The 27,105-nt window shown below is 41.0% G+C and overlaps 1 protein-coding gene across 10 annotated transcripts in view; it reads left to right on the top strand.

The window, feature by feature from the left end:
• The window catches only part of RNF38 (ring finger protein 38), a 129,033-nt gene that overhangs the window by 72,713 nt on the left and 29,215 nt on the right, over positions 1-27,105 (top strand). The window contains exons 1-3 of one of the 10 annotated variants that reach the window (XM_072860091.1): positions 4,704-5,207; positions 9,854-9,958; positions 11,512-11,602. The exons of 5 other annotated variants lie outside the window; for them this stretch is intronic. Coding sequence is in view for 1 of the 5 variants with exons in the window: in XM_072860090.1 (XP_072716191.1) it covers positions 11,693-11,734 (42 nt within the window). In the remaining 4 variants the exon portion in view is untranslated. Of the gene's footprint in view, positions 1-4,079; positions 4,199-4,703; positions 5,229-9,853; positions 9,959-11,511; positions 11,735-27,105 lie in introns of those variants that run through there. 4 more of the 10 variants (XM_072860090.1, XM_072860094.1, XM_072860092.1 and 1 more) reach the window with 4 other exon arrangements.

Below are 27,105 nucleotides of genomic sequence, written 5' to 3'. Positions count from 1 at the left end.
TGCAAGTATGACACTTGTTGTTTGCAAGTATGACACTTCATAGTAAAGTAACATTTTGGCTTGACATGCCTGGAAAAGGGCATGTATTAGTCAAATTTTAAATGATCTTTTTTGGGAAGTGGAATGAGACCTGCATGGCAGTGCCTTGATAAGTGCAGAAATCCTTGTGTTTTGAAGTTCTGGAGTAAGTTAATTTTATAGTTGTTCCAGCTTATCCCAGAGCTAGATTTGTTTTCAGTGCAAGTTTCTTTTACTGCTCTACTGCTTTGTTTTCTTTTTTCCCCTCTCATTCTTTTTGTCCTCTTTTTTTAAAATGTAATTTTACTTTTAGTACCATCCTAGATTTGGGGCCTGTTTTAACCTACAGATATTGGTCAAACATGCTATCCAGAACACAGCAAAATTATTTTAAATTTCCAGTTGATTAACTGGTTAACTATTTTCAATAGTGTTCACTGCTGCTTGGTTTTTTTGGGTTTTTTTTGTTTTTGTTTGTTTGTTTGGGATTTTTTTTTGTGGTCCTTGTGCACTCTGTTCCTGGAAGATTCTTGTGTGAGGAGCAGGCGGGTGAAACTTCCTATCAGAGCAATTCTACTGCACCAACACTGGCATTCCCTTTTAACATTCTTCCTTTTCTGTCATTACATGGAAGATGACCTCTGTGTTAGATTGATTGTCTTCCCTTAGTTTTATTTCATATCACGCTAATTAAAACTGGTTTAAGTCTTGCTGGAAATTCTGTTTGTTAGGTGCCTCACAGGTGTGGGGGGAGGGAGTGGGAAGAGATGTGGCAGCTTACCTGCTTTACATTTCAGAAGAGTACATAGCCTTTTGAGTTGTTTGGCACAACACCTGCCTCCATATTAATAGAGAAACTGGGCCACAACTTTACTTTTCTGCATATTTGGGGATGGTGGCAGAAAACAATCTCTCTCATTGGTATTGATTCTGCACCAAATGAGAACTCCCAACTGTAAAAGCTGACTAAAATGGCACTAGTATAAAAAGCAGAAAGAATGTGTTTTGGGTGTATTTCAAAGATATGTTTTCCCTCAAATGTCAGTTTTATTTGGTAGGAGCTTTGATTTTTCTGTGAGAATACATGAAGCTGTTTGCCTTGCATTTTATAGGAGATTCTAGTTGATCCCTTGATTAAAATGACCACTTGTTTGAAAAATAGTGAACAATCTTCAGAACAGACATCTGTGCTCTTCTCAGATATGCCAGTGAACTCTGTGCTCTTGTTTTAAAAGAGAAGATGGAGTACTAATGCTCAGTTAGTGTCACTGGGAGGTATAGGCTGACTGGATGTCTGTTGTTCTGCATTTTAATTTTTTGAAGGGCTTGTGTATATGGATATACTTTTTTTAAATCATAAGTAGTGCTTCCTAAAAGCAGCTGGTTACAGTACTAGGGTACAATTGCAATTCTCTGCCACTCTTTGCTTGTATTTCACATATGCCTATATTTTGTGTCAGTTTTTGAACTGCTTATTAGTTTTCAGTGTAGTTACTTAGAAGATGAGAGTTCCGATTTATTCTGCCATTACTAAGAGACTGGACCTGTTCACTTCGGTGGGAATATCATTTAAAGATAAAATGCAGGATTTAATTGATTAATTTATCTAACAATTTTTATTAATTGTTGGACTTCTTTTGTATTAATTCTAGAAACTTTATGAAAAGCATGCCTTCAGAATAGTTTGACATATCTTTGATTAGTCAATACGCATGTTTCAGTGAAATAATTTACTGCTCTGTGCCTGACCATGTGTTATCAGTTTCTGCATTACAGGACAAATGTAAAGGATAGTATTTCACTGGCAATCTGCATATATTTTACAGTAGGTTCTCCACAAGCCCAGTCTTCATTTCCTGGACAACAGCATGAGAAAAGTTCTACACCACACATACTAAAGGAATGTTGCAATCTTAATGAAAACAATTCGCAGGCTTCCACCCCAATTACTTGATTTTGTTGACTTGGCACATGAGAATCTTGAATTCATGTTCAGTGACATCAGCAGGAAACCAGAGTCTAATATTTTTCACGTGTGGCCTCACTGCATTAAGAAGGATCTGTCATTGTTGAGAGCATTATTGGTAATACTAAGAACCTGTTTAATTTCATAGCACCAAAACCAGTACTTTTCCTCTTGTCTTATAAAAAGATCTAGTATAGCATAGATACAGACTACATTTCCCATTTTACTTGGTGTTGCAAAGTGGTTATAGTTGAGATACATCTTAAAATAATTGTTGCTTTGGAGGTGGGAGCTTTTAAGCCTCAGTGCATGAGTCGGGGACCCTTTTTTCATGTTTGTAATTTCTTTGATTTTTCTTTGAAGTATAACATGTATACGTTTAATATGTATGATTTTTAAATGAATTAAATACTTAAAACTGGAACTGTCATTCTTAAAATATTAAATAACAGAACTGAATAAATTTCTCTATGGAGCACAGCATTTAAGGAAAGGTATTTGTAACAAGGAACTATTATTCCTTGGGATATTACTTTGCTGTAATGCTCAAGCAGTGGTTTCCTACTAGTGTTAAAAAGAGAGATAGATGCAAGTATATTATCCTGCAGATCCTTTCAATCATATTCAGTTTATTTAGCTTTAAAAACATTTTTTGTCCTGTGGGTGGTTGTTTCACCAGTGGTGCACTTCCATTAAAGGATATTTGCACAATTTGAAAAGAAAGTCCAAAGATGCAACTCTTAACTGTTCTTCAGACATCTCTTCTCAGAGATCTCATCAAGTTATCTATTCCTTAGTTAAAAACCAAACTGACCACCCAGTAGTAATGAAAAAAATAAGGCACCGTGGGAGCAATCCAGTGGAATTCTTTCATTAGCACTAAGGGGATGGAAATTATTATTTCCAAATATTTACCTTGCTTTACTCCTTTTTAACTTCATTTACTTTACTTTCATAGTATTACTCCTATTAGATTTGCTTTCTTATAGTATGTAAAGGATTTCTCTTTGCTTTTGGTACTTCTGACCCAAATACATAACAACATGATTTGATTCACTATTTCTAACCTTTAGTTTTCACAGTTACAGTTAGTACATCTTCCCTTTCTTTAGTAAGAAATAAGTTCCATTTTTTGTTCCTGAACTTAGTCTTGTTTGTCTGTCTTGATGGGCACCCAGTCCTCAGTCTGTAATCCAGAGGGCTGTCAACTCTTTAAAAAGATGTTTTTCACAAGAGGGGAAGTATTTTATAAGTTCTAATCCTAAAAAAACAAATGGGATCCACTTCTTTGTTTTCCTCTTTGGATGGTGCAGAGTCAGGTAGGATAAGCCTAACAGACTCATCCGTAGCTGAACTCAAAATGGTTCAGGAATTCAGATATTTTAAGGTCCATCACATTTATTAATATGTAATCTATAAAATAAGACTACATGCACATCTTGTGAGGAATGTGTGGGGGACAATACATAGAAAATTGGGAATATTGTAAGGAATTTATTTTGCCCCTTCCAATTTTGAAACTGGAAAAAAATCTTCCTGTCCAACTAGGACAGGACTAATTTCTTCCTCTTGGTGTGTGCCATCTGTCGTCCCTGTCCCCCCCTCCTTAGTTTCAGTTAATTCTGCCTCTTCTTGCTGAGCAGCTTAATGGCTTTTTCATTTTCATTTCACATCTGGTAGCTGCAAGGATATAACTTACTGATTTTAAACCACTTTCATGCCTGGTGAATTGTCCCCCTTAGAGCATTAATTCTTTATATCTACAGCAGATGGTTTATTTTGTTTTCTTGGATCAGATTTGGGGAAACTTTAATTAGACTGAAGTACAGAGAACAGAGGCAGGTTTGAAAGGTGCAGATAGTTAGGGTGATGATAACTTATTTAAGGGGAATAGCTTGAGTAGATTAGTTCTCTGATACCTCATTTCTTCCATTTGCTGAGCAGTTCTGCATCAAGAGATAGTCTCCCTGTGGCACTAGTAGCAAAAGGCTGACCGTGTTTCTCTAATGAGACTCATCAGCAGGTGACGTTGCTCCTGTGGGTTTTGTTGACTCCTAGTCAGTCTCACCCCTTCCTGCATATCAGGAAAGCAGATGAAAATCCAGAGCCTGTAAGTATGAGCGGAGCAGATTGCAGGCGGCCGTTGTCGAGAGGCTCGATGGCTTTTGTGATGTTTCGTTTCTGAGCGCAGAGTCCCCAGTGCCCCCCGTTCCGGTGAGTACCCCGCCGGTAGCAACAGCACGTACTCCCGAGGCACAGCCGTCCCTCAGGCCTAGCTCCCGCCCTCTCTTCTGTCGGGGGTGTTTCCCGCCTGGTGCTTCAGTCCCGCACTGCCGCGCACGCGCCCGAAGGCTTGCGCGCCAGTTGCCTGCGACTGTTCCCTCTGTTTCGTTTTAAGCTGTGGGGACGCAGCAGCGTCGCGACGGGGAGGCGCCGTCGGAGCGGGAGTCCGTCTGCGGGCCCAGCTGCAGGCGCTGACCCCGCCGCTGGGACAAGGGGGGAGCACCGAGCTGCACTGCGCTCTTTGCTTGGCGGGGGAGGGGCGGGGCGAGGCGCGGAGCGACAAACCGAAACTAAAAGGGGGCAGGGGCCCCGCCTTCGTGCGCCTGCGTGGGGGGCTCCGCCCCCGCCGCTGACCAGGGGAAGGGGAGAGAGGCTTTCACCCCAGTGCGCAGGCGCTGAAGGATTTCGGATCGCCCCGCCGCCGCGAGCGCGTGGGTTGGCTGCCTCGCCTCCTTTTCCGGCCGCGGCGGTGACGTGCGCGGGCCGGCCTCCCTGCCGCCCCCAGGTGCAAACAAAGGGCGCCCCCCGACGCCGTCCGTGGGGCGGGGCTAGCTTCTTCCGCCCCGCCCTGCGCGGGGCTAGGCTGGCTGCAGAGTGACGTCACCGGCCCCCGGAGACGGCGGGGTGCGCGTGGGGCCGCAGCGGCCCGGAGGCGCGGAACATGGCGGACGGTGGCGGTCGCGGGCCGCGGGAGCAAGCGACAGCGGCCCGGAGGCAGAACGGGCGAGGGGCACGCGGAGGGCTCGCCCTGTGATGGGTGGAGGACGCCGGGCCGACGCTCCCGGAAGCGATCGCGCGGGCAGGCGGCCTAGGCCCGGCCCGGGCGGCAGCAGCGGGGCCCCCGACCGACACGACAGGAGGCGGTGCGGCAGCCTTGACGGTGACTGTGGGGCGCACGGAGGAGGTGGGGGCGCGGCCTCGCCCTGCCCCGCGCCCGCAGGTACCGGCGTGGGGATGGCAGGTAGGGGTGGAGGAGGGCAGCGGGCCCCCTTGGGGCGGGGCCTCACCGGCGCCGCCCGGTGCCCCCGACTCGTCAGCGTTGAGCCCGGCAGCCGAGGGGGGGGAAGGGAGCGATCTCCGGCAGATAGGGCAGCGGGCGCCCCGGGGCGACTTCGCGCCGGACCCGGCTCTGTTGGGCCGCCATTCATAAACGTAGAGGGTGAAGGAGACCGGGAGGCCTGGGCGTGAGGTTGCTACTGGGAAGCCCTAATGGCCCCGTGTGCCTGCATGGAAGCCGTGCTTCCATGTGGGGAGGCCTGCAAGGTGGACGAGAGCTCGGCGAGGTTAATTCTGGGGACATAAGCATTTATCCTGTTAAAATTGTTTTGTGTGCTTTGGCAAAAGGTAGAACTGGAACCTAAAAGTTAGCTGACTTTTCAGAACTGTATTGCTGTGTGCTCTCCTCAAGAAGGCAAGCGGGTTCAATGTGCTGTGTGCAAGGAGGTAGCAAGTATTTCTGAAGCACCAAACAGCTGATTGTCCTCCCATTCTTATAGTAAAATGAAGTTTCTAGGTATCTTTAATTCTCTCAAGTTAGTGGAGAAACAACAACTGTTAAAGGAAACATTGCTGTTAGCGAGCATTATGTTTTAGAGCATTGTTAGTATTTTTCAGTATATGTGAGTTAATTCCTATTCGTGTATAACATGAATGGGATTTTTTTATACTTAGACCAGAAAGATGCTTCTTGTTTCCTCAAGAAGTGTATTTTTAAACTGGTTATGCATTGAGATGTTTTGTGGAGACATCCATTTTACGTTGTAATTGTTTATAGGAAGTAATTTAGTTATTCCTTATGCAGAAATTAATTGAAGTGTAAGTCATGAAAATGTTTATGATTGCATAGCATTTGCATTTTGAAACGGATTTTTGAGAGTAGTATTTGGAGCCAATGTATATGTTCTGATAAGTTCTTCAAACATATAATGAGGCAACTGGAATGGTAAGATGAACACGATTACTAATAGTTTGCCTTATTCAAGCATTGCTTACTACTTGATTAGGTGTGCTGCTGACGTGCTTGTTCTTAAATGCCATTCACTGAGGCAACTACTTTGGTTTCAGTTGCCAAATTCATGGCATTTATCCACATCCCAGGGATTTTGCTATTTGCTGGCCCAACAGACTCCTTAACTGCTTCACAGCACTACAAGAATGAAAAATACAAATCTTTTTTCCTTTCAAAGGGGTATTGCAGCAGTGATATTAGAGTCTCACTGTCCTGAGAAAGAGGAAAAAGCTCAATTTGGATACTTACGTGTGCAGTAAGAAAAAGGAGGGTGCAGTCATTAAAGGATTAAGTATGAGACAGGAGAGCAAATAGATGCTGTGGCAGATTTAATGGGTAGTGAAAGTTGATAATGTTGTTGATCTTCCTCCATCACCGAATCTCTAGGAAAAAAAACTATGCATACATGGAATAACAATGTGAAGAAGGTTTCCAGGGAACTGTTACCAGGAGATAGTGCATGCTAGGAGTGGTAACTGTGAGAAGAGAAGCAGTATATAAATAAAAGGGGCTTATAAATTAGGGATCTCAAGATTCTTCTATGTGAAACTTACTTTGTCATCTCCCTGACTTAGAGAGCAGGTTAAACTTTATTTGATTCGCATCTTGTTCACTTTGATTTTTTGAATAAAAGTATAATAAGTACTAAATTGAAGTTGGAAGTTGATCAGTCCTTGCTTTGCACCTGCAGTATTGTGGGACTCACAGTATATAATTGTCTTTTCTTTTTCTGAAAGATACGGTTTTGGTTCAGAAGCTGACATCAGTGGCATCAGTGCTATTGTGATTTGTGAAGATTATGTATCAGCTTATCTAAATACATTTTTTCAATATGGTTTATTGACATAAGAGGAGATAATTTCTATGATTTAAAGTTATATTGTTGATGAAGTCAAGTTACTTTGTCAACTCTTTACTAAGTCTTTTAAGAATTAAATGGTTTCTATGCAAGCTCCTATTAGAGTTAAAAAAATTGTGCAGTTAGGAAGACAAGTTACTTCTTCAGGGCTACTATTGAGTTGAAACTTAAATTGTAGTTTTCTTGCATTCAAAGCTGTTGTACATGTTTGTCCATGGAAACTACATGGGCTAAATTGCTAGTGAACCTAATGGGAATTTGTACAGAGCAAGTCTTAGATTTCTAAAGGTTTTCACATTTAATCTTTGTATGTAGCTCCACTCCCCACACACCCCCAGAGGGATTTGCAAGGCAAGAATAAGGGTACGGGTAGGATGTAAAATTTCTTTTTTCCTATTTTTAGTCAGAGAGTTGTTTTGACTGTGGAGGACTGATTCTTGAAACTTCTGGAAAGATACAGGTTTGACTTAACTAGTTCATGCAGAAATAAAGCTTGTGGTTTCCTTCTTGATGTAAGCATCTATATCAAGTTAAATAATCAAATACAACGTATTTAAATTTTTTTGAGGGCAAAGCTTGTTTGGGTCTCTGATTTAACAGGATGATTTTCGTGGGTTTTACTGTTAAGCTTCACTTGGGAGTGGGTAGGTTCCTCTTTTACTAAGCTCTTGAAAGATCAAGGAAACTTCCTTTGCTTTTTGGTGCCCTCTACTGATTTCTGTTTGTCAGAACATCGAAAGTGAGGACTTTTTTGTCTTTTAACAGCAGTAAAATGCTAAGAGCAGCAGCTCTTTAAAAACAGTGGGAAGGGAAAAGAAAGAAAGGAAGCCCTTTTGCACCTTAAGGATTTTGCCGATTGTTGTCCAACCAGTTTGTCTGGATTGCAGTGGAAATGTTTCTCACCTGGTAGAAAATAGTTAAGCAGCATACATCTGCCTTACTTAGTGTCTTCTATTGGCATTCCAGCTGTAAAAAGACTGGTGCCTTTGCTCTTCCCCTCTCAGAAAAATAGAGACTTCCTCTCTTTCATGTCCACAGTTCCTGGTTCTCAGTGAGCACATTTCAGATTTGCTGTCCTGGAACTTTTTACCTTCTGGTTCACTTGCAGTAACATTGCTTTTTGTATTTCCCACTACGACCTCAGATACTATAAAAAAGTGTGGTGCTTCATGTGAGCAACACTACATATGCTGTTTTGGTTGCTGTTTAAGTAGCCCTTTCACCTTGTCAGTCTTGCAGTTTTGTTCCTCTTCCTGAAATCTGTGAACACCTCTGTCATAGGCAAACTCAGCAATTGCATGAACTCATCAACCCTATGCTTTATCCAGAGACTCTTATCTTAGCCTTGTGGTCTGTCTGCCAGCTTTGTTTGTTTCTGACAAAACTGGCCAAATTTTTCTTTCACATTGCAGGAAGAGTAAATCATTGCGTAAGCAGGGATGAGAGCATTCATGACACAACTTACATTGCCGCTGAGCAGATGCTCTGTCTGGCAGTCTTCATGAAAGCTTTAGGAGATGGTCTTCTCTCTAGACAAATAAAAATTAAGAGCTTTTCTTCCTTATTCAGGTTATTTCTTTAGATGATCTGTATTGGGATTGTTCTTTTAAAAAGCTGTGATGTGCTGAATGTTTTTGATGAGCTGCATTTTCAAAACCTGATTCTTAGAAATCAATCTCTTGCAAAGATATTTAAAACTATTTTGATGGTAAGTATTGAAGGAGGGCATTTTTGGTTTTGTGTCCTCTGTGTGCAAGTCTGTTGGGAAAACATTGGAAATGAATATAAAACAAGGGGAAACGAAGAGATTAGAGACATAAAAGAGTAGGAACAGGTATTCATTTTAAATAATTTTGTGGAAGAAGTTTGTGAAGATGAGTAAAAGTTCCAAGTGGATGAGTATGGATTTGAGAAAAATGTTCAGATGTGAACACAAAGAGCCTGGCAAGACCAATATGCATTTGGTCATTCTGTATATGAATCTCTACTGAGCACAGGTTAGAGATCATATGTGAAGCTTTCTTCCTTTTTATTCTCAGTTTCCTTATTGTATCAGAGAACAGCCAGAACACTCTTCCTCAAATTCAAATACAGAGACCTAGATGGTCTTTGTATTCTCTGGCTTTGCTTTCAATGTGTGGATGTTTACATGTATCTGTAGCTGAAATATGACTTAACAGTTCATAGCTTTGATGGTGATTTCATTCAATGTAGGGAAGAGCTTGAGACTATATTAAAAAAAGTATACATATCACTGAATTTCTTGCATGCTTTAAATTCTCATGTCTTTTTTCTCCTTTGTAAAAATGTGGGATGAGGTTTGGGAAGTCAGCAAACCATGCTTATTTGAGTGCATTTGGGGGAGTGAGGCTTTTTTTTCCTTCACATATCATGATACGTATCATGTGGTTTGTTTTTTTTTAACAAAACTTACTCTGACTTTGCGTGAGAATAATCCTATTTTCTAAAGTAAATTAAAAGATCTACACAAGTACAAGCTGTTTCTTGAAGCTGAGGACCTGCAAGGTTTTCTCATATTCCTCATTTAGGTTAACTTAGCTGAAAATTTAATGTTTTTCTTGGTTTTGCTGTCTCCCATAATTTGTCAGTTACATTAAGAGGACTGAGTTCTCTACCCATTACATCCCATTATAAGGATTATATACATGTCTAGATGACTTCTGTTAGATGACAGCCTCCCAATATGTGTATTTTGTAGGGGCAGAAGAACCAGCCGCTGCTGCAGCAGTTAATATGTTCACAGGGCCTGTGGTGAGTCTGATGCATGCAAAAATGAAGTTCTACAAGCTACTGAGGGCAAAAGGTGTGTTCAAATCCCAACTAATGGAGAACAGTTTTTTTTCCAAAGCTTTTTAAAACAACTCGATTAACTTATACAAGCTGTTAGTAAAAGTGAAATGGCCTGTGTAGGTTTAAAACAAGTACTCTCTAATACGTAGTGCATAGCCTAAATATGATGAGCTTTAAAAAGAATCATAGAATCATTTAGGTTGGAAAAGACACTTAAGATTATCGAGTCCAACCATTAACATAACTCTGCCAAGTCCACCACTAAACCGTGTCCCTAAGCACCATGTCTACATATCTTTTAAATACCTCCAGGGATGCTGACTCAACCACTTCCCTGGGCAGCCTGTTCCAATGCCTGACAACCCTTTTGGTGAATAAATATTTCCTAATACCCAATCTAAACCTCCCCTGGTGCAACTTGAGTCCGTTTCCTTTTGTCCTATCACTTGTTACTTGGGAGAAGAGACCAACACCCACCTCACTACAACCTCCTTTCAGGTAGTTGCAGAGAGTGATAAGGTCTCCCCTGAGCCTCCTTTTCTCCAGACTAAACAACCCCAGTTCCCTCAGCTGCTCCTCATAAGACTTGCACTCTAGACCAGCTTTGTTGCTCTTCTGTGGACACGCTCCAGCACCTCAATGTCTCTCTTGTAGTAAGGGGCCCAAAACTGAACACGGTATTTGAGGTGCAGTGTCACCAGTGCCAAGTACAGGGGCACGATCACTTCCCTAGTCCTGCTGGCCACACTATTTCTGATACAAGCCGGGATGCTATTGGCCTTGTTGGCCACCTGGGCACACTGCTGGCTCATATTCAGCCAGCTGTTGACCAACGCCTCGAGGGCCTTTTCCGACAGGCAGCTTTCCAGACGCTCTTCCCCAAGCCTGTAGCGTTGCATGGGGTTGTTGTGACCCAAGTGCAGGACTCAGCACTTAGCTTTGTTGAATCTTATATAATTGGGTTTGGCCCATTGATCCAGCCTTTCCAGATCCCTCTGTAGAGCCTTTCTACCCTCAAGCAGATCAACGCTCCCGCCCAACTTGGTGTCATCTGCAAACTGGCTGTGGGTGCACTTGATCCCCTCATCCTGAGCACTGATAAAGATATTAAACAGAACTGGCCGCAATACTGCGCCCTGGGGAACACCACTTGTGAGCAGCCACCAACTGGATTTAACTCCATTCACCACAACTATTTGGGCCTGGCCATCTAGCCAGTTTTTTACACAGTGAAGAGTATGCCCATTCAAGCCATGAACAGGCAGTTTCTCCAGGAGAATGCTGTAGGAAACGATGTCAAAGGCTTTACTAAAGTCCAGGTAAACAACCACTTAAATGGAATCCTAGATTTGTACTATCGTTAAGGGTGATTCTGCAGTGTATAAACACATAGTGTTCTGCAGTGTAAATAACCAATTTCTTGTTAAAATGGATTTAACAAGATACCAACCATAACATTATGCTCTGTGGACATACCATTGTGTTCAGCTATTTGTAGGTGATACAAAGAGTTTGCTTGTCCTAAACTGTATGAATGACAAAGTAAAGCCTTTGTATTTGTTTCAGCTGTGAAAATTTCCTTCTGTGTGGGAAGTGGCCTGGAAGAAGGAAAGAACAAATTGTCAGAAATGGGAGAAGCAGAGAACTGAAATAGAGGGTGAGAGGAGCCCTTGCACTTTGGTGTTGGAGACTGCTACGATAGTTACATACTACAGCTGTTGCAGTTGTATTGTTTGTCATTTGGGACATGTTTTCTCCCTCATTCTGTGGGATCTCCCCAGAGAAGAAGGTAATTGGAAAAGGTAGAACTTAGAGTGCCTTATTCTTAGGGTTAAATATCTTGTCCCTCTTTGAATTTTCAGGCCTGTGTTTAAATACAGCTCTTTAAGTTTTATGACAACTTTTTTTTGCACTAATACCAGTGTGTGTATATTGCAGTATATTGAAGAACATTCTGTATCTACATGACAGGTTGGTCATACCAATTAGGTAGGTAGGTTGTTTTGTGGATTCATTGTGTAGTTTCTAAAATGGATTAAGAGTATTTGTTGAGGCTTCAAATTTCTAGCCATATGGATAGACTGGAAGAAGGTAGAGAGTAAATTGTGGTATGTTCCTGAAGAAATTAGGTCCTGACTTTCGTCCGTTTCTGAGAACACATAATGCTGCATTATACACAGAAATTTTTAATAGTATGGTGTGCTGAGCATAGACATCTATCTTTTGCTAACACTCAGTGTTGCCAAGCTCAGTGTTGTGATGACAAGCAAAGCCAGTGAAGGCAGCCAAATGTGAATATGCTCTACCACAATAGATGTAGAGGTATGATGCCAGTAGTCCTTTTCCTAGGAAAAAATTTCTAGTGCTGACTTGCCTTTGTGCCCATTGTGGTAAGGACATCAGTTACAATAGTATAAGGAACGTTTATATCAGTGTAAATGTTATCTCTTTGGGGGCTGAAGTTTGGGGACGATTGCTTTTAATCATCTATGTTAATTACTGGTTAAAATGTGTTCTTCTGTCAAAAAGTGGTTCATGCCTCTGTAAATACTAGTTCAGATGCTTAGGTAGCAGTATGCCTCAGTTCAGTGTTTGGATATTCTTTAACACTTTGTCAACAAATTTGGTCAGCTTAACATTAAGTTACCTGAATAAGGCGTTTCAGTCTTCAGTGCTGAAATGCTAGCTTGTCCATTTATGTATATTGTGTTTCTTTTATGTGTGTGCATGCTTGTGTACATTACATATACTAGTTTAAAGTGGGGAAAAAATTCTTTAAGTGGAAAGAGTGTGATTTCTTTTATAATTGTCTTAATTACCCCATCTCTGTTGATGTACCTGCATGTTAGTTTCACATGCCTAAATTAAAAAGTCAATAGTGAATACATACTGTACATTCAAACTATATGTACAGAAGACTTTGGTATGAAGACAACTTTGAACCAGACTTCTCTTCAGACTCCTTGTCCCATCAGCTAAAAGTGCATAAATTTTTTTTAAATTCAAAACTTGATCTTTTTGAAATGTAGCTATATCTGGACACCTTGTCTCGATTTCACCCCTTTCCTCTTGCCCTAGCATCGTTTTAAGTATATCAATTTCAGTATATTTTATGACATTTAAAGTGATTTCTTTATAGTAATGAACATATTTTAATGGTACACATGCAAAGTCTAATGTGTTTCAGCCTTGTTTATAGGGAAATTATCCCTCTTTCTTTAGCTACAGATTTGTGATTTTAATTAAAAACTTATCTGCTATTTTATTTACATACCAAAATAGGAGTTCAGGACTCTGTGTATGCTAGTAAGTTGCCATTAACACCATCTCCTGAAATGGTACTTTCTGTATTGCATTAGGTGGTGTTGATATCAAAACATGGACCCTTTAACTCATTCTTGGTAGGCAATTTGGAGATGAACTGGTAAGAAATGATAAACTGAAAATATTTTTTTAAAAAATCTTTATCGGATACTAGTACTATCTGTTGCATAATTTTTAAACTTCCCAGTTTTAAGAAAGAAAGCTTACAAATATTTAGTGAGATACTGTGAATGTATGTAACAGGTTTTGCTTACTACCAGAGTGCATGTTAACTGCAGGAAGCATCTGCAGAAACAGCACAAATTGTTTTTCATTTATTATCACCCACACCATTGACAAAGTTGAGTTCAAAATTGAGACCATAATTCAGGATTTTAAAGCAAAACTAATATTTTTCCAACAACTTTGTTCTTTAATAGAGAGGGAGGTATAGCTGAGTTTTTTCCTCTTATTTGAAGTTTGGCTGGTGTTGTGGATTATGAGAGGTAACGATCCCTGTTTGGAAAAAACACCTTGATGTGATATAAAAATAAATACTTACTATCTTTTTTGTGAGTTTAGCAGCATTGAAATTGCTTTGATTTATTTATCTGGAAAATGATTGCAAAATCTTTTCATATTTCAAAGGGTTCTTGTTTGCATGCAGCGAGTACTGCAAACAATAGCAAATACTAATAAAATTCAATTTGAAGAACTTTGAGATGGCTGTGTGTTTCCTTGATTCTTAAACCTGCTTCACTATTAGAAAACAAGATGCTTCGGATGTGACGTATGGGTTGTGCTGTCCTTTTTGTATGAGCAGTAGAACTTGACAATAAGAAACATGTAGTCCTACTAAAGACAATTTGCTTGTTGTCCTCTTGTTATTAAGAGTGGTGCAGTGTGCCAAATAAGATGCTAAGATTTTTACATTTTTTAAATGTTTTTGTGCGTTTTAAATTTGCATGCAGCAAAGAAATATTCCAGCATTTGGTATGAGAAATTGAGACCTAAGAATCAAATTCTTAAGACTGTTTAAAATATATACTGTGTGAAACTTAAGCAGTTTAGGCTTAGGGGTCTCTTAATGTTGTTTCTTGTGTATCCTAAACAACTGGTTAAATGAGAATTGCATTTCAGAGAAGAAACTAATACAGAGAAAACCCTGGAAATGGCTGTCCGCTTGATGTCGAATAAACAACAAATTCAATAGTCAGATTATTAATGTGTTTTGATAATAAGTAAAACGAAGAGGTGTATTTGGTGGAATACATTCTATGCTATTGATAGGCCATTTGCTATTGCATGCCTCAGATCTTTTGCAGAAACACTTCGCATGGAGGATTCATTGTCAGTTCTGGTTGCTTAAGAACAACATTGTCCATTGTGTTCACCATCAGTAAATACTGAGTTAATCCTGTTAACCGTGAGTGAATTATGGATGGCCCAGAAAGATTACTGATGAGTCATCTTGGTACAGTTGTTAGATACAGAAACAGTCTACTTGATATATACCATCATAGCTTTGAAACACAAAAAAATGAGATGGGCTTGCATCCTCTCTATACCATGTTTGGTTGTGTTTCTCTTATTTTACAAATCGTGTTCCTTTTACTAAATACTGTGTAAATTTTTGCTGTTTCACTATCAAAAGGGCTCTTAATTCACAGAAGTTATTAAGAAACCTGATATGTGTAAACCTGCTATAGCAAATTTTGTACTGGCAACCTGACACTGTTATTGTAGATTGGTTTCTGTTTTAAGGTGGCGTTACTAGGTTTTTTCTTACCACATGGCAATACTGCAAAAACAATGCAAAAGCAAGTTGGGGGCAACATGGTAGGCTTACTTTCAGAATGATGTGCCTTGCTAAGGAGTATTCTCTCTCTAGGAATTGAAATACAGAATATTTTCTCCCTAATCCCACAGAGAGGGTGCCAAGAGGAGGTTTTTTCTGAACTACTTTTTTTTTCAGTGCATTTTGCTATAGCCATAGGAACAGTTAGTGTCACGCTTAGTGTTTCTTGATCTCTATTTGTGGAATTTTCATCCCAAGTACTAGTTACATACTGATTTTTTTATTCTTGGCAGTCTCTTCTGAAGTGCAGAGGGAAATGGTACCCCATTTTAAATACTCAGGTGTATCTGGTGTTCAGTGGGGAAGCATATATGCTCAAAGGGATACTTTTTGTCTCAAGGGTAGCTCTTGGAGCTCTACTCCAAAGTACTATTTGAGTTGTGCTTTGCTGCTTTCACAGGAGAACATGTCTAAAACCCTGGTCTTTAGCATAGAGTGAAAATCAGTTACTGCTTTCCTTTGTGCTGTTGCAGAATCACAGAGTGGCTGAGGTTGGAAGCAGTCTCTGGAGGTCATCTGATCCAACCTCCCTGCTCAAGCAGGACCACCTAGAGCCAGGTGGCCAGGACCATGTCCATGCGGCTTTTGAAGATCTCCAAGGAGGGACACTCCCCCACCTCTCTGGGCAACCTGTGCCAGTGCTCAGTCACCCTCACAGAGTAAAGAAGTGTTTCCTCATGTTCAAATGGAGCCTCCTGTGTCTCAGTGTGTGCCCATTGCCTGTTGTCCTGTCACTGGGCACAGCCTGGCTCTGTCCTCTTTGCAGCCTCCCTTCAAGCATTGATATGCATTGATGAGATCCCCCCTGAGCCTTCTCTTCTCCAGGCTGAACAGTCCCAGCTCTCTCAGCCTTTCCTCATAGGAGAGATGCTCCCGTCCCTTTCTCATCTTTGTGGCCCTTTGTTGGACTCTCTCCAGTATGTCCATGTCTCTCTTGTGCTGGGGAGCCCAGAAGTGGACACAGGACTCCAGGTGATGTCTCTCAGGACTTTTGGACCTACCCCAAGAATTGGTTCATTTTGGCCTTCTTTTCAGCCACCTGATTTGTTTGAGCCAGCTTTCAGATTTGGGAAGGACTATATTTCTTTGTCAATTTTTCATTAGACGAAATTTAGATTACCTTAGTCTTCCTTCGTCGGGAAGTTGTCTTGTATATGTCCAGCCAGCCATGTTTCTAAGTTGTCTCTTGGTCACAACTCCGAAATCAAAGCTTGTCTGGAAAGAAATGGCTCTGCATATTAATGGTAGTGTTGTTTTGCAGTAAAATCTGAAGGGGACTTAGAAAAGATCTGATGCACTGTTTAAAGCAATTATCATGAATGTTTACATTCTAGGGTTTATATTTGGTGCCCGGAGGATGCCAGGTATGAACAGCAGTATTAGAATTTTTATTTTCTCACCATGTATGCAGTTTACCTCCACTCTACCACTTTGTTGTACCAGATTGTGCTCATTATCAACAGCCATAAAATTTTCCAGTTCTTACCAAAGAAGTCACGGTGTCTGTTCCAGAATTTCTTTTATTCATGAGAACAGGTAAAATGGTGATGTGGATGATGGTGGGTTGAAGCAGAGGTTCTGAATCCCACTTAACACTGCACAAATTGAGCAAGCAGTGTTTCGTGCTCTAGCTGAACTGGCATACAGTTGGCAGAATGAAAAAGATCACTACATTAACCAATGCGACTAAGCCAGCAAAATTCTTTGGGCAAACCCAATTATACTGGCAAAAGATTCTTATTGCTGATGTTTATTATGTCAGCTAAAGTTCCTCTGAAGAGCTTTAGCCAGTAAAAGCTGTGTGTCATCGCAGTGTGATTCTGCTGGCAAATCTTCATATGTAGACAAGTCCTTTATCATGCAGCCCTATGTCCAACTGGATGATCTTTGTTTATTTTGTCTTGGAGAAAACACAGCAGTTATGCTTGGAAATAGTCCATCTTTCCATAAAATCTGTAACTTTTTTGCCATTTGTGGCATGGGGCTCTTAATTTATTGCACATACTTGTTTCTTTTTAGTAGCTCCTTTCTAGATTTATTTGGAGCTAGAATTTTAAGAGTATATTTAAAGGAAGTGTCAAGCTTTGTGTATAAACCTGAAGAGCTTTTCATCTGTCAGCTTATGAGTTAATGTGATCACACTTTTTTCCTCTGTTTCTTTTTTCCCCACTGTAATGAGCAAAATGTAGGTGCGGATCCGTCAGGGATGAGGCACAAGACTCGGCAAGTGAAAGCTTTGGCTTTAATGAAAGCTTAGCGTTACCGTGGTGGGAGCCCCAGGACAGCAATGCTAATCAAATGGGGAGCCGACGCAGTAGAGCCCTGCTCGGGAGTGAAGCTCAAGGGAAAGCACTGTAGGGGTGGATAATAACGCTTGTGCTGATTAACATACCATACGTATGCAATGTCCTGTTTTGATCATTAGCAAACTTGCTGATGTGTGCTTTGCTGTTGTCCAAATTCAGAGATGGACAGCTGGCCTGCCATCATTGGTGTCCGTGCAAGAGTGGATGCAGATCGGGGGGCAAGCAAACTATCCCAGGTTACTGTATCAAGATAAGATGTGCCTGGGACTCTACGTACTCAGGTGGGGGAGATGAACTATCCTGGTTTACTGTAACAAAATATTCTTGTGCCCTACACCTACCCTTTTTCATTTTTGTTAAATATTCTTGTTTAGGGCAAGAGGTGAGGGGCTGTTGGTATTTTCCATGTTCTCCTTAGTTTTTACTGTTTTCAGAGGTAGTCTTCATCTCACTTTTCCTGGACTGTAGTGTCTGACAGTATCCTTGTAATTTTTCTGTGTACCATTAGTGGAAGAGTTGTGTGATTTCTGTAAGGGTATGTGGAAAGAGAGAGCATCAGCTTGTTTAAGTGTGTCTGGTCAAGGACCTTTTCAGTGCCAAAAGGGGATATTAAGAAAAGGGGGAATAAATAGGAACATTCTGAGTGACAAACCTGACCAACAAAAAGTAAGGGAGGCAGTAACAAGGACCAAACCTGGTCAGTCACTAGTTGATGAGGGTACGTGGAATGTGGGAATCTTTATTTCAGTGAGATTATTTGATCTAAGACCTTGTCAAATGGGATTATAAGGAAAAGGGGGAAGCCATAAACAAAATATACAGAGACACAAACCTGCCAGACAAGCTTAATGGAGACAAAGACAAGAAACAAACCTGGTCAGTCACGCTAACTGATGGGCTATCAGGAAACTGCATGCAAACAAGGACTTTGTGACTGATCAGGGTTGCAAACTTGAGCGTCCAGGATGTTGGAGGGGGTCAGTAGGGCTATGCCAGCCAAGGAGGCAATGTGAAGGGGAAGGGAGTCAGGGAGAGACAAAATAGGGCCAGACAGAAAAGGGGCTAATCATGTGTAAGCTGTGGCCAGTCTTTACACTTGTCTGGCCGAGCACTGTGCCTGATCACTGCAGTCTGTCCTAGCTTATTAGATCTTTTCTTAACTTTCTCTCTCTCTGCATAATCTCACTCTCTATCCCATGTGTGTGAATGCTGCAGGGACTAAGTGACATGAGCTTGGGTGGAGACTAGACCAGCAACTGGAGTCTCACTGGAGTTGTAGCCACCACCGGGTCTGCAACGCCAGCAATGGGAGCGAGTCGGGGGTCTCAGTGTTGGGAGTTGGAGGGGCTGTAGCTCTCTGGATTATCTTGTTGGTTTCCTACGGACTTTATATCCATAGTGCCAGCTACTGGGCGGGCTGGTGTGAGTGGACTGGGTGCCAGCTACTGGACTCAGATCAGGTATGTGGGTCACCCAGTTACTGGAGCAAGTAGGGTCTAAGTACCAGCTACTGGGGTGGGTGAGTGTCTCGGCTGCTAGCCCCTGGGGCAGGCACGGTGTATCCCCAAAGCCAACCATTAGGGGGACCAGGGTGAGTGAGCATCTCAGCGTCATTGGCAGGAGCGGGACCCCAGGTCACAGCCCATGTGTATGGTGCCAGCTGCTGGAGAAGAGCAAGTGTCTGCATCTTCCCCAAACCTGCATGGCGGAGGTGGGGGCTGTTTGTATTTGCTGGCCATCTTCAAGCTGGACCAGTTGGCAAGCAGGGGGGCCTTGCAACCAGACTGGGGTATCAGGCAGGCTGAGGGTCCATGCTGCTATTTTGGGGGACCTGCGAGTGTGACATGCCTGTGGGACAAGTGTGTCTATGCAGTGAGCACCAAGCTGGACCAGCCCGCTAGTCGGAGACCCATGGGGCGGGTAAGGGGGCCTGGGATTGGGGCAGGGATGCTGGGTGGGCAAGGGGGCCATGATGGTATTTGGGATATCCCTGAACACGTGTGTGCGTGTGCTTGTGAACCTGGAGAGTGTCATGTATGTGCTGCGTTAGTGACCTTCTGTCTCTGCTAGCCCACGAGGAGGAGAAGACTTGGCTGTCAGTGCTTGTGTTTATGTGAGTCCCATATGTGGGTGCTGTTGAAGGCAGCACCTTGTCTGTGGTGGTGCACATGACCCGCCATGTCAATGCCCTGTGTGCACTATGTCTCTGGGACACGTGCTGAAGTTTTACTACTGGTTGAACCTGCAAACTGGTTACTACTGGTTGAACCTGCAAACAGGAAAGCAGCAGCTGTGAACCCCAGCCTCGGATGGAGACACCACCAACACCCTGCTCCTGGGTGTGCTGGACGGGGCAGGAGGAATTCCTGGGCCCAGAGGAGGTGCCCACTCCTCACATAACACCCCTTCAGTTTCTTTTCCTTGCTCTTCAAAGAGGAAATTTGCTTCTTTTATTGCTTTGGCATCTCATGTTTATATTCACAGTCTCCAGTATGCAGGGGATCAAGAGCTCTGTCACCATGGTGAAAAATCATGAGATGTGTTAGCATAGTGATGACTTGTCAATACAGTGGAACAGCAGGTAGTATAAATAACTAGTCTTGTTACTCATTTTTAACTACAAGTACCTTTCTCCAAAGTACTTCCTTAGTTGGGCTAAAGATAGATAAAGATCAAACCATATTCCTTATGCAGTTAATACATACGTGGACCAAACATGGGAAGAAAATAATATTTTTGGAGTGGACAGAGGAAACAACATGCTCTTTGAAAGTGCATTTGAGGGGACTGATAGTTTTGGTATTAATCAGGCTGGTGACTTATCTCTGGAAATTACATACTAGGCAGTGTTTCTGTGAACGTGTTTTAACCAAAATTTGCTTGCAGATCTAGATAGCTGACTTTTGTAAATGGTTGGCAGACTGCTGGCAAGGACTGGGGAAAACAGACCTAATACTAATTTACCTCTCTAAAGGAATCTTTGTCTTTGGTGCCTAGCAGCACATAGAGAAATATGGTGTAATTAATGCTTCAGCTTTTGTGCCCTATGTTGTCCTTCATTTGCTATCAGATTAAACATAACTTTTTCATGCATTAAAGGTGGATGAGATGCGATTGCAGGTACGTAAGAACAGTCTTCTAATAAGTACCCCAGTCACACGTAGAAGCCAAGAGATAAAATGCTATTTCCTTGTTCATAATAATGTTAGTTACATTTTATCATTAATGTAAAAATTGAAAAGTAGAGAATATTTTAATACAGTTTTCTGCTTCTCTTGTGGGCTTCGATTCTGAATGCAGGAAAACTTTGTAGATTTCTAGAGCAAAGCTCTGCTTGCTTGGAAAATTAGAGTTCTTGTTTAATACTACCAAGGTATGATACCACTGTGCTAGCACTGATTTTTCAAATATCTTTTTTCATGAGGTGGTACATGTCTGTCTGAGATTGTTTTTATACATCTGTTCCTTTGCATCTTCCAAATAAATGGTTTTGTTATGAAGCTTGCTTCCTCAAAAAATTTCCACCTTTATTATTTGCAACTTTTAAATGTAGAAGCACCTGTGAGCGTCATTGTATACTTACTCTTCTCCGGGCTAATATAGGTAATTGATAAAAACAGTCCATTACGTCACTGTACATGTACCTATGTAGCCTGTGACATGCCTCAAGGCCTGGAGGTAGTGAAAGCTGAAAGTTTGATGTAATCAGTTACCATAGTGGTTGTGGCTGTCAAAATATCTGAGCGGGTAATAATTGTTACAGTTTATTGCATTGGTTACAGTGTATTACTGAGGTAACAGTCCACAGAAAGGTTCTGTGTGAAGTGCTTCTGAGTGATATTTTAGGTAAGATTTTGAGAATAGAGTATTACATGTTTACTGAAATGCAGATGTGGGATATTTATTGCATTTACTTTATGTGTTGATTTTATCATTGCTTTTTAAAAAGATTAGAAAACTACCTTTTAAAAAGGTAGAAAACCAATCAGCGTGTTTTGTTTTTTGGTAGCTTAAAAGGTGCTTGGAAATTCTAGACAAATATAGAAAATCCTCTTAGTCTGTGAGCTAAGTTTTGTGCAGAGAACTTTAACAGGAGAACTAATATACAATAATTCTGTGGAAATACACTGTTGTCATTCTTGCAGCAGAAATAAAACCTGTTTGGAAACAAGACTCCAGTGTTGTTTGCAGCTTGATTTGTGCTCCCACTTCTCTGATATGCAGACTACAGTAAAGACCAGAGCTCTGTCTCTAATACCCATCCTGGATTAGTTTATAATTGCATGTACATTTTTGTCATTGGTCAGTAAGCATGTGTTTATTACAGTATGTAACAGTTGAGTGTTTTGTACCTTTTCCTCAGTAGAAATAGCACTTCTGTCTTCCCCTTTACCAGATATTAACTTCTTGTCATAAAAGGTGTCAGAATAGAGGGTTTTTTAAGATGTTGACTGATTGTCATTGGACCTAGTTGATGGGTTCATAAAGTTTTGCGAGGGACAGACAGGTGAAGAGATGACATCTTTCATATTTCTTCATTGTTGAGAGTAATGACAGATTAGGTGAATGGTTAGACACTGGAAAAAAACACATTACCCAGGATATGCTATGGTGCAGAAGCACCTGATGACAAAGAATCTCAACTACACTGCACAGTGCACTTCCAAGAACAACAGATTAGTTAAATAAAGCTCTGCACTGAACTGGCTTGCAAACTCTACCTTGTAGTGTCACACCTAAGTTAAACTTCTGCCTCGGCTGCTTTCTGGGGGTGAGATGGAAGAAGACAGTAACGCTTACAAGATCATCTGGGCCTTGATGACTCCATCCAGTCACATAAGTGACTTTCTTTGTCTTGGTTCTAGGGTCATGGGACACAGTTCTTCCAGAGCTTACTAGACCTGAGCTATATAATGTACTTTAAATGAGCTTAGTCCTGGCCTGTGAATAAGCCACTGAATTTGTACATAACTCAGCTGTTCAGCCCAAGAATTTACTATTATTGTAGGTATGATCAGAGTATTTAGAAACATCGGAATGTAAATCAGATCACTGTTGTTGGAGTGTATAATCCTTTGCAGGTAGAATATGCAAAATGCTCAGTTTATTAGCCCATTAGGTGCCTATAGTTAAATTTGAAAATGCTTATAAACTTTCATGTTTATCAGTTGTATCATGTATGCCTTTTCAGTATGCATTCATGAAGAGGAAACATGCAGCTGCAGATTTCCAGTCAGCCTGGTAGGTTTATATAGGGTATACCCATCAGATTGTACTTACTGTGTAAAACCTTCTAAGGAAAAGGCTATGCTTGAAAATCCTCAAGTATTAGGTTACTTTGAAAACAAAGGTCTTCATGGGCTGCAGGATAGAAGGAGTTTATTCCCTAAATTTGAGATTGAGGGTATGGAGTAGTTTCTTGTACTTCCGAGGACCACTAAGTGATAATATGCAGAGGGTTGGAGAGGAGAGTGATTTTCAGATATTGGCAGCAATTGTTTTGGTAATCATTCCTTTCTGTGATGGTTGATCATCTCTGTGTGTGTGTGCAATCTTTATAATTTGACTGGAAAAGGAGAATGAAAAAGAAACACCTCAAAGGGTGTTGTCTTGGTGAAAATATATAGTCTTTCCCAAATGAAATGGAACAGCATTTAGATAAAACATAAAAAATCACTACAAGAAACATATACAGAAGTATAACAAACAATTTTGTATTTTTTTTTAGTAGTGTCTTTCTTTTAAAGGATGTTTTACAAATGGGCATACTCTTTAATTACCTTTGTTACCATTACACTGTGAGAGTTTATAGGGTACACAGATGAGAATGGGGCAAAACTGTACTGGGGGTGTCTGTGAAATGCCAACTTTTAGGGATGGGATTGTAGGTTTTAGTGTCCTGACATAAGCTCCTTCTTTTACTAGTAGCAGTCAGATGCCTTTGTCCTGATACTGTTGCCTTTAAATATGAAGTAATCTATATTTGTGTTCATCATGCTCTTTTTGTTGAATTAATATTTAAAATAAGGTACTGCTTTTACCTTGTTAGTTAAAAGCTAGATAAAATGTTGTTGATAGCTGCCAGACATTCTATTCTTGTTCCCTGTCGGACAGGAGAAAAATACATAGCATAATGGCTGTAAAAAGCAGCAGTAGTCCCAGATAGTGTTTTGAATATTAGCAAGATGCAACTAGAATGGTTTGGGGATTTGCAGAGCTACTGTCATTGCTGAAAGTATCATATTCCACAAATAAACTATTGAACTTAATGACCAATAATAATGTACATTGCAAAATTATACTGGCAATATCTAGTTATTCCACATGCTTGTTGAAAATTACATGAAAACAAGTCTTAAATTATACAGGATATGTGTCTGTCCTGTTGCGGATGGAGTGAGAGTGCACTTCACTCATAAGAGAGAAGGAAAAATATAGTTTATTGATACAGAGTAGGGAGTTAACAAAGTTCCATGCTACAGTGTTTTAACAAGATTCAATGGCAAGGCACACGTGATTATTTACTGCATAGAAGAAAGGGTCAGACAAAACTGTCAGGGAGACCATCCCGTTGAGTCATGAGGTTCGGAAAGGATCCCCTTGCTTTCTAAAGTCCTTCTCAGAGAGGAGTCTAGGTGCGGCTAGATCCAGTCCTAGTCCCAGATTTGGTCAACGGTTTTTGTCTAAAGGATTATATATGCTCAATCAATCCTTTATATCACTTAGCTAAGATTTCAAAGTTTAGCATGCTATTAGTCACTTACCGAGGATCTGTTGCGGCAAGGAATCTCTCAACCTCTAGGAGTAACCTTGAGAGGCATCCCTGCTCAAGGGAAGATCCTGGCGTGCAGCCCGCTGCCGTGCAGGAGAGCTCAAAGGGCCCTGGGCTGTCCACTATTTAAGGAGTGAGATGATTGACTTGTGGTCATATTTGCATATCAGCAAGACGTTTAGATCCCTGCTTCAGGCAGCCCTTGGCTACTTTGCTGCCATTCGTCCTCAAGGTCCAGCATAAGCTGGATGCATCTATCAGGATGACTCCCACTGATGGTTACTGCTTGTGCAGGCAGGGAGCAGGGCGAGGGGTGCACACCGCCACACATTAGCTCCCTATACTTGCCCACATGCTGATATTACCTTGCTACAATCATCACATGAGAATTGATTTCTTAATAAATTAAGATAAAACATCAAGTCGTCTTTGAGCTTAGGTTTGTGTTGAGTTTTTTTAATGACATCTATTTGCAAATAAGTTTGGCTTAGCTTCAGGTTACTTCTTTTTCAGTACAGAAAAAGACATAATTACATTTTAAATCTATACTTATATGTAGTTCCAAAAATGATTTTATCTTTATTTTCTTTCTAATGAGAAGCACTTTTGAGTGAAAATACAGTTGTTTAGTGCAGAGGGCAATAAGCACTTCTTATGGAATTTGAAATAGCTGTGTGAGTTAGTAATTTGGATTGATTATGAAGGCTAACAACTTAGCAGTTTACATCTCCACTGTCTTTGAAGTGGTGTACTCCGTGTACAAAAGGAAAAATAATCAAATAACTGTTTTTCCAAAGTAGACTGCTTTCTACATGGCAGGGTATATTAGTGTTAGTGCTTGGGAAGGGTGCGAGATTTAAATTCAAGTGGTAGCAGTGGGAGATCCCCAGCCAAATGCATGTATAGAATGTAGCAGGACAGTAGTGGTTATTTTGTTATTTCAGTGTTTTGTTTTCTGCCAGCTTCACTAAACCCAATGTTTCCTTCTTCCATTTGACTTTCCCTTTTGCACTCCCAAGACCCCAGCATACCTTATTTACCTGCATTTTTATTACCTGTGTTTTTCTTTGAATAGGCTTCAGTCATCAGGATGTAAAAAATTCTCCCATCCTGAAAGCTCCAAGTTGGGCCACAAATCATCCTTCTCTCTGACTTGTTGTGTCACAACAGTAAAACAGATTAAATAAGCAACTCTGAACAGCAGAACAAATGGAGCATAGTTCCTTTACGATTTGTCCTTTGGCGAGGTTCTCTGAAATCTTAACAAAGTACATATTTTCACAGAAGCTTTGCTCTCAAGGCATTTCTAAGGTATCAGTTTTTTGGTGTTGAGCTCCTGAGGGCAGGCAGCCTTCTGGAGGAGTCATCCCTTGACTGGACATCTACTTTCATGAACCTTCACATTCATACCTGTCTTTTGACCTATTTTGCTCTATAAAATTCCAATGCAGTTGGTTAAGGAGTTCAAAAGAGATTGAGCAACAGATGCATGCATCGTCAGCCTGTTTCCCTAAGGAAACCGTGCTACTAGTTCTGCATCTAACATGTAGAATTAAAAATTGACACCCACATTTACTTTATATTTATGCTTTTGTCGGGTTTTTTGTTTTTGACCTTTTTCTGTTCTTTAATCATTACTAGTGACTTGCGAGGGCTTGAGATAAGGTATAGTAGGGCAAAACTGCAATTTGTGTTAAAGTATTTGAAAGCATGGGGCTGAAAAGGAGTGAAATTTAGTAAAAATGGCCACAAGTCAAAAGAGAGGAAAAATACCTTTTTTCTCTTAAACACCTGGACAAAACTTTTAGGTGTTAAAAAGGAGTGTGCTTGCACTGGAAAGAACACTGGAGGACAAGCTATATGTCAATGGTAACCTACCACGAAGCAACTGTAGCATTCAGAAAGTGATAGGCCCCTGTAAAGCTAAGAATCAGAAGAGGTGCATAGTCTAGTCTACAAGTAAGTCTGAAATAAGACCTCTAACAATCTGTGGATCACCAGGCTCTGGGAGGGGCAATTTAGGAATACAAAGCGATTGCAGACAAGTTCAGTTTTCTGTGCATCAGCCATCTGCAATTAAATGCAAATTTGGCGTCATTTCAATTAATTGAATCAATGCTGTGGTGGACTGAACTAGAAGTGGTGGGGTGAGTGGACAAGCTGGAGAGCAGCAAAACGGTACAATTTGGCTTGCACGAGGAGTGTTCTGTCAGAAGTCTATGTGATGTTTGGACTCAAGGATGGATCCAGTGTTGGTAGTTCATGTGTTGGTTTTTTGTGTGTTCAGTCGGTGAGCTCTGGAGTAGAACTTGTATTTTTCTGAATTTTCAGTTGTTATGTTTGCTAACAGCATGACGTGTTATAATTTTGGCAGAGTAGTGGAGTGAAGGAGAGGGATATTTATTGCATTTGCTGCTGGATTCAGAGACTCTATTTCATGATTCAGAGGAGAAGTAGTTACTTTTGTTCAGAACCAACTGGGAGAACATTACTTGGAGGTGAATGGCCTTCATATCACTAGCAGTGAAAACTCTAGGCACTATGTAGTCCCTACAGAATTTTAGTGAAGTACACAGACTTAACCAGAGATTGGTGATTAGGTTTTTTTCAGGTTATGTGTAAGTACTTTTCAATGACCATTATTATACTAATAAGTAGAAGAATGAAGCACCTCTGTGCTGAGCTAGCAAAATTAAAATAGGCTGCAGTGCAGAGCAAGTGTCTGTTTAGCTATGTAAGTGCAGACCTGATAGGAAAGGGATGTAATGCAGAGTCCAAGCTCTGTATGACATCTGCTTACTGACAGCTACGGATTCCATTGTTGTGAAGATTGTGTTTATACATCTTTTCATGTTTCTGTAGCCTATAAATGCTAGGGCAGGAGGGATGTGAAATAGGTTATGCCTTGTTTTCTTCATGTT

Source organism: Ciconia boyciana, chromosome 4 (genome assembly GCF_034638445.1).
Source record: "Ciconia boyciana chromosome 4, ASM3463844v1, whole genome shotgun sequence".
Taxonomy (NCBI): Eukaryota; Metazoa; Chordata; class Aves; order Ciconiiformes; family Ciconiidae; genus Ciconia; species Ciconia boyciana.
Note: the sequence above shows the minus strand (reverse complement) of the source record. Positions and strands in the feature narration are given on the sequence as shown.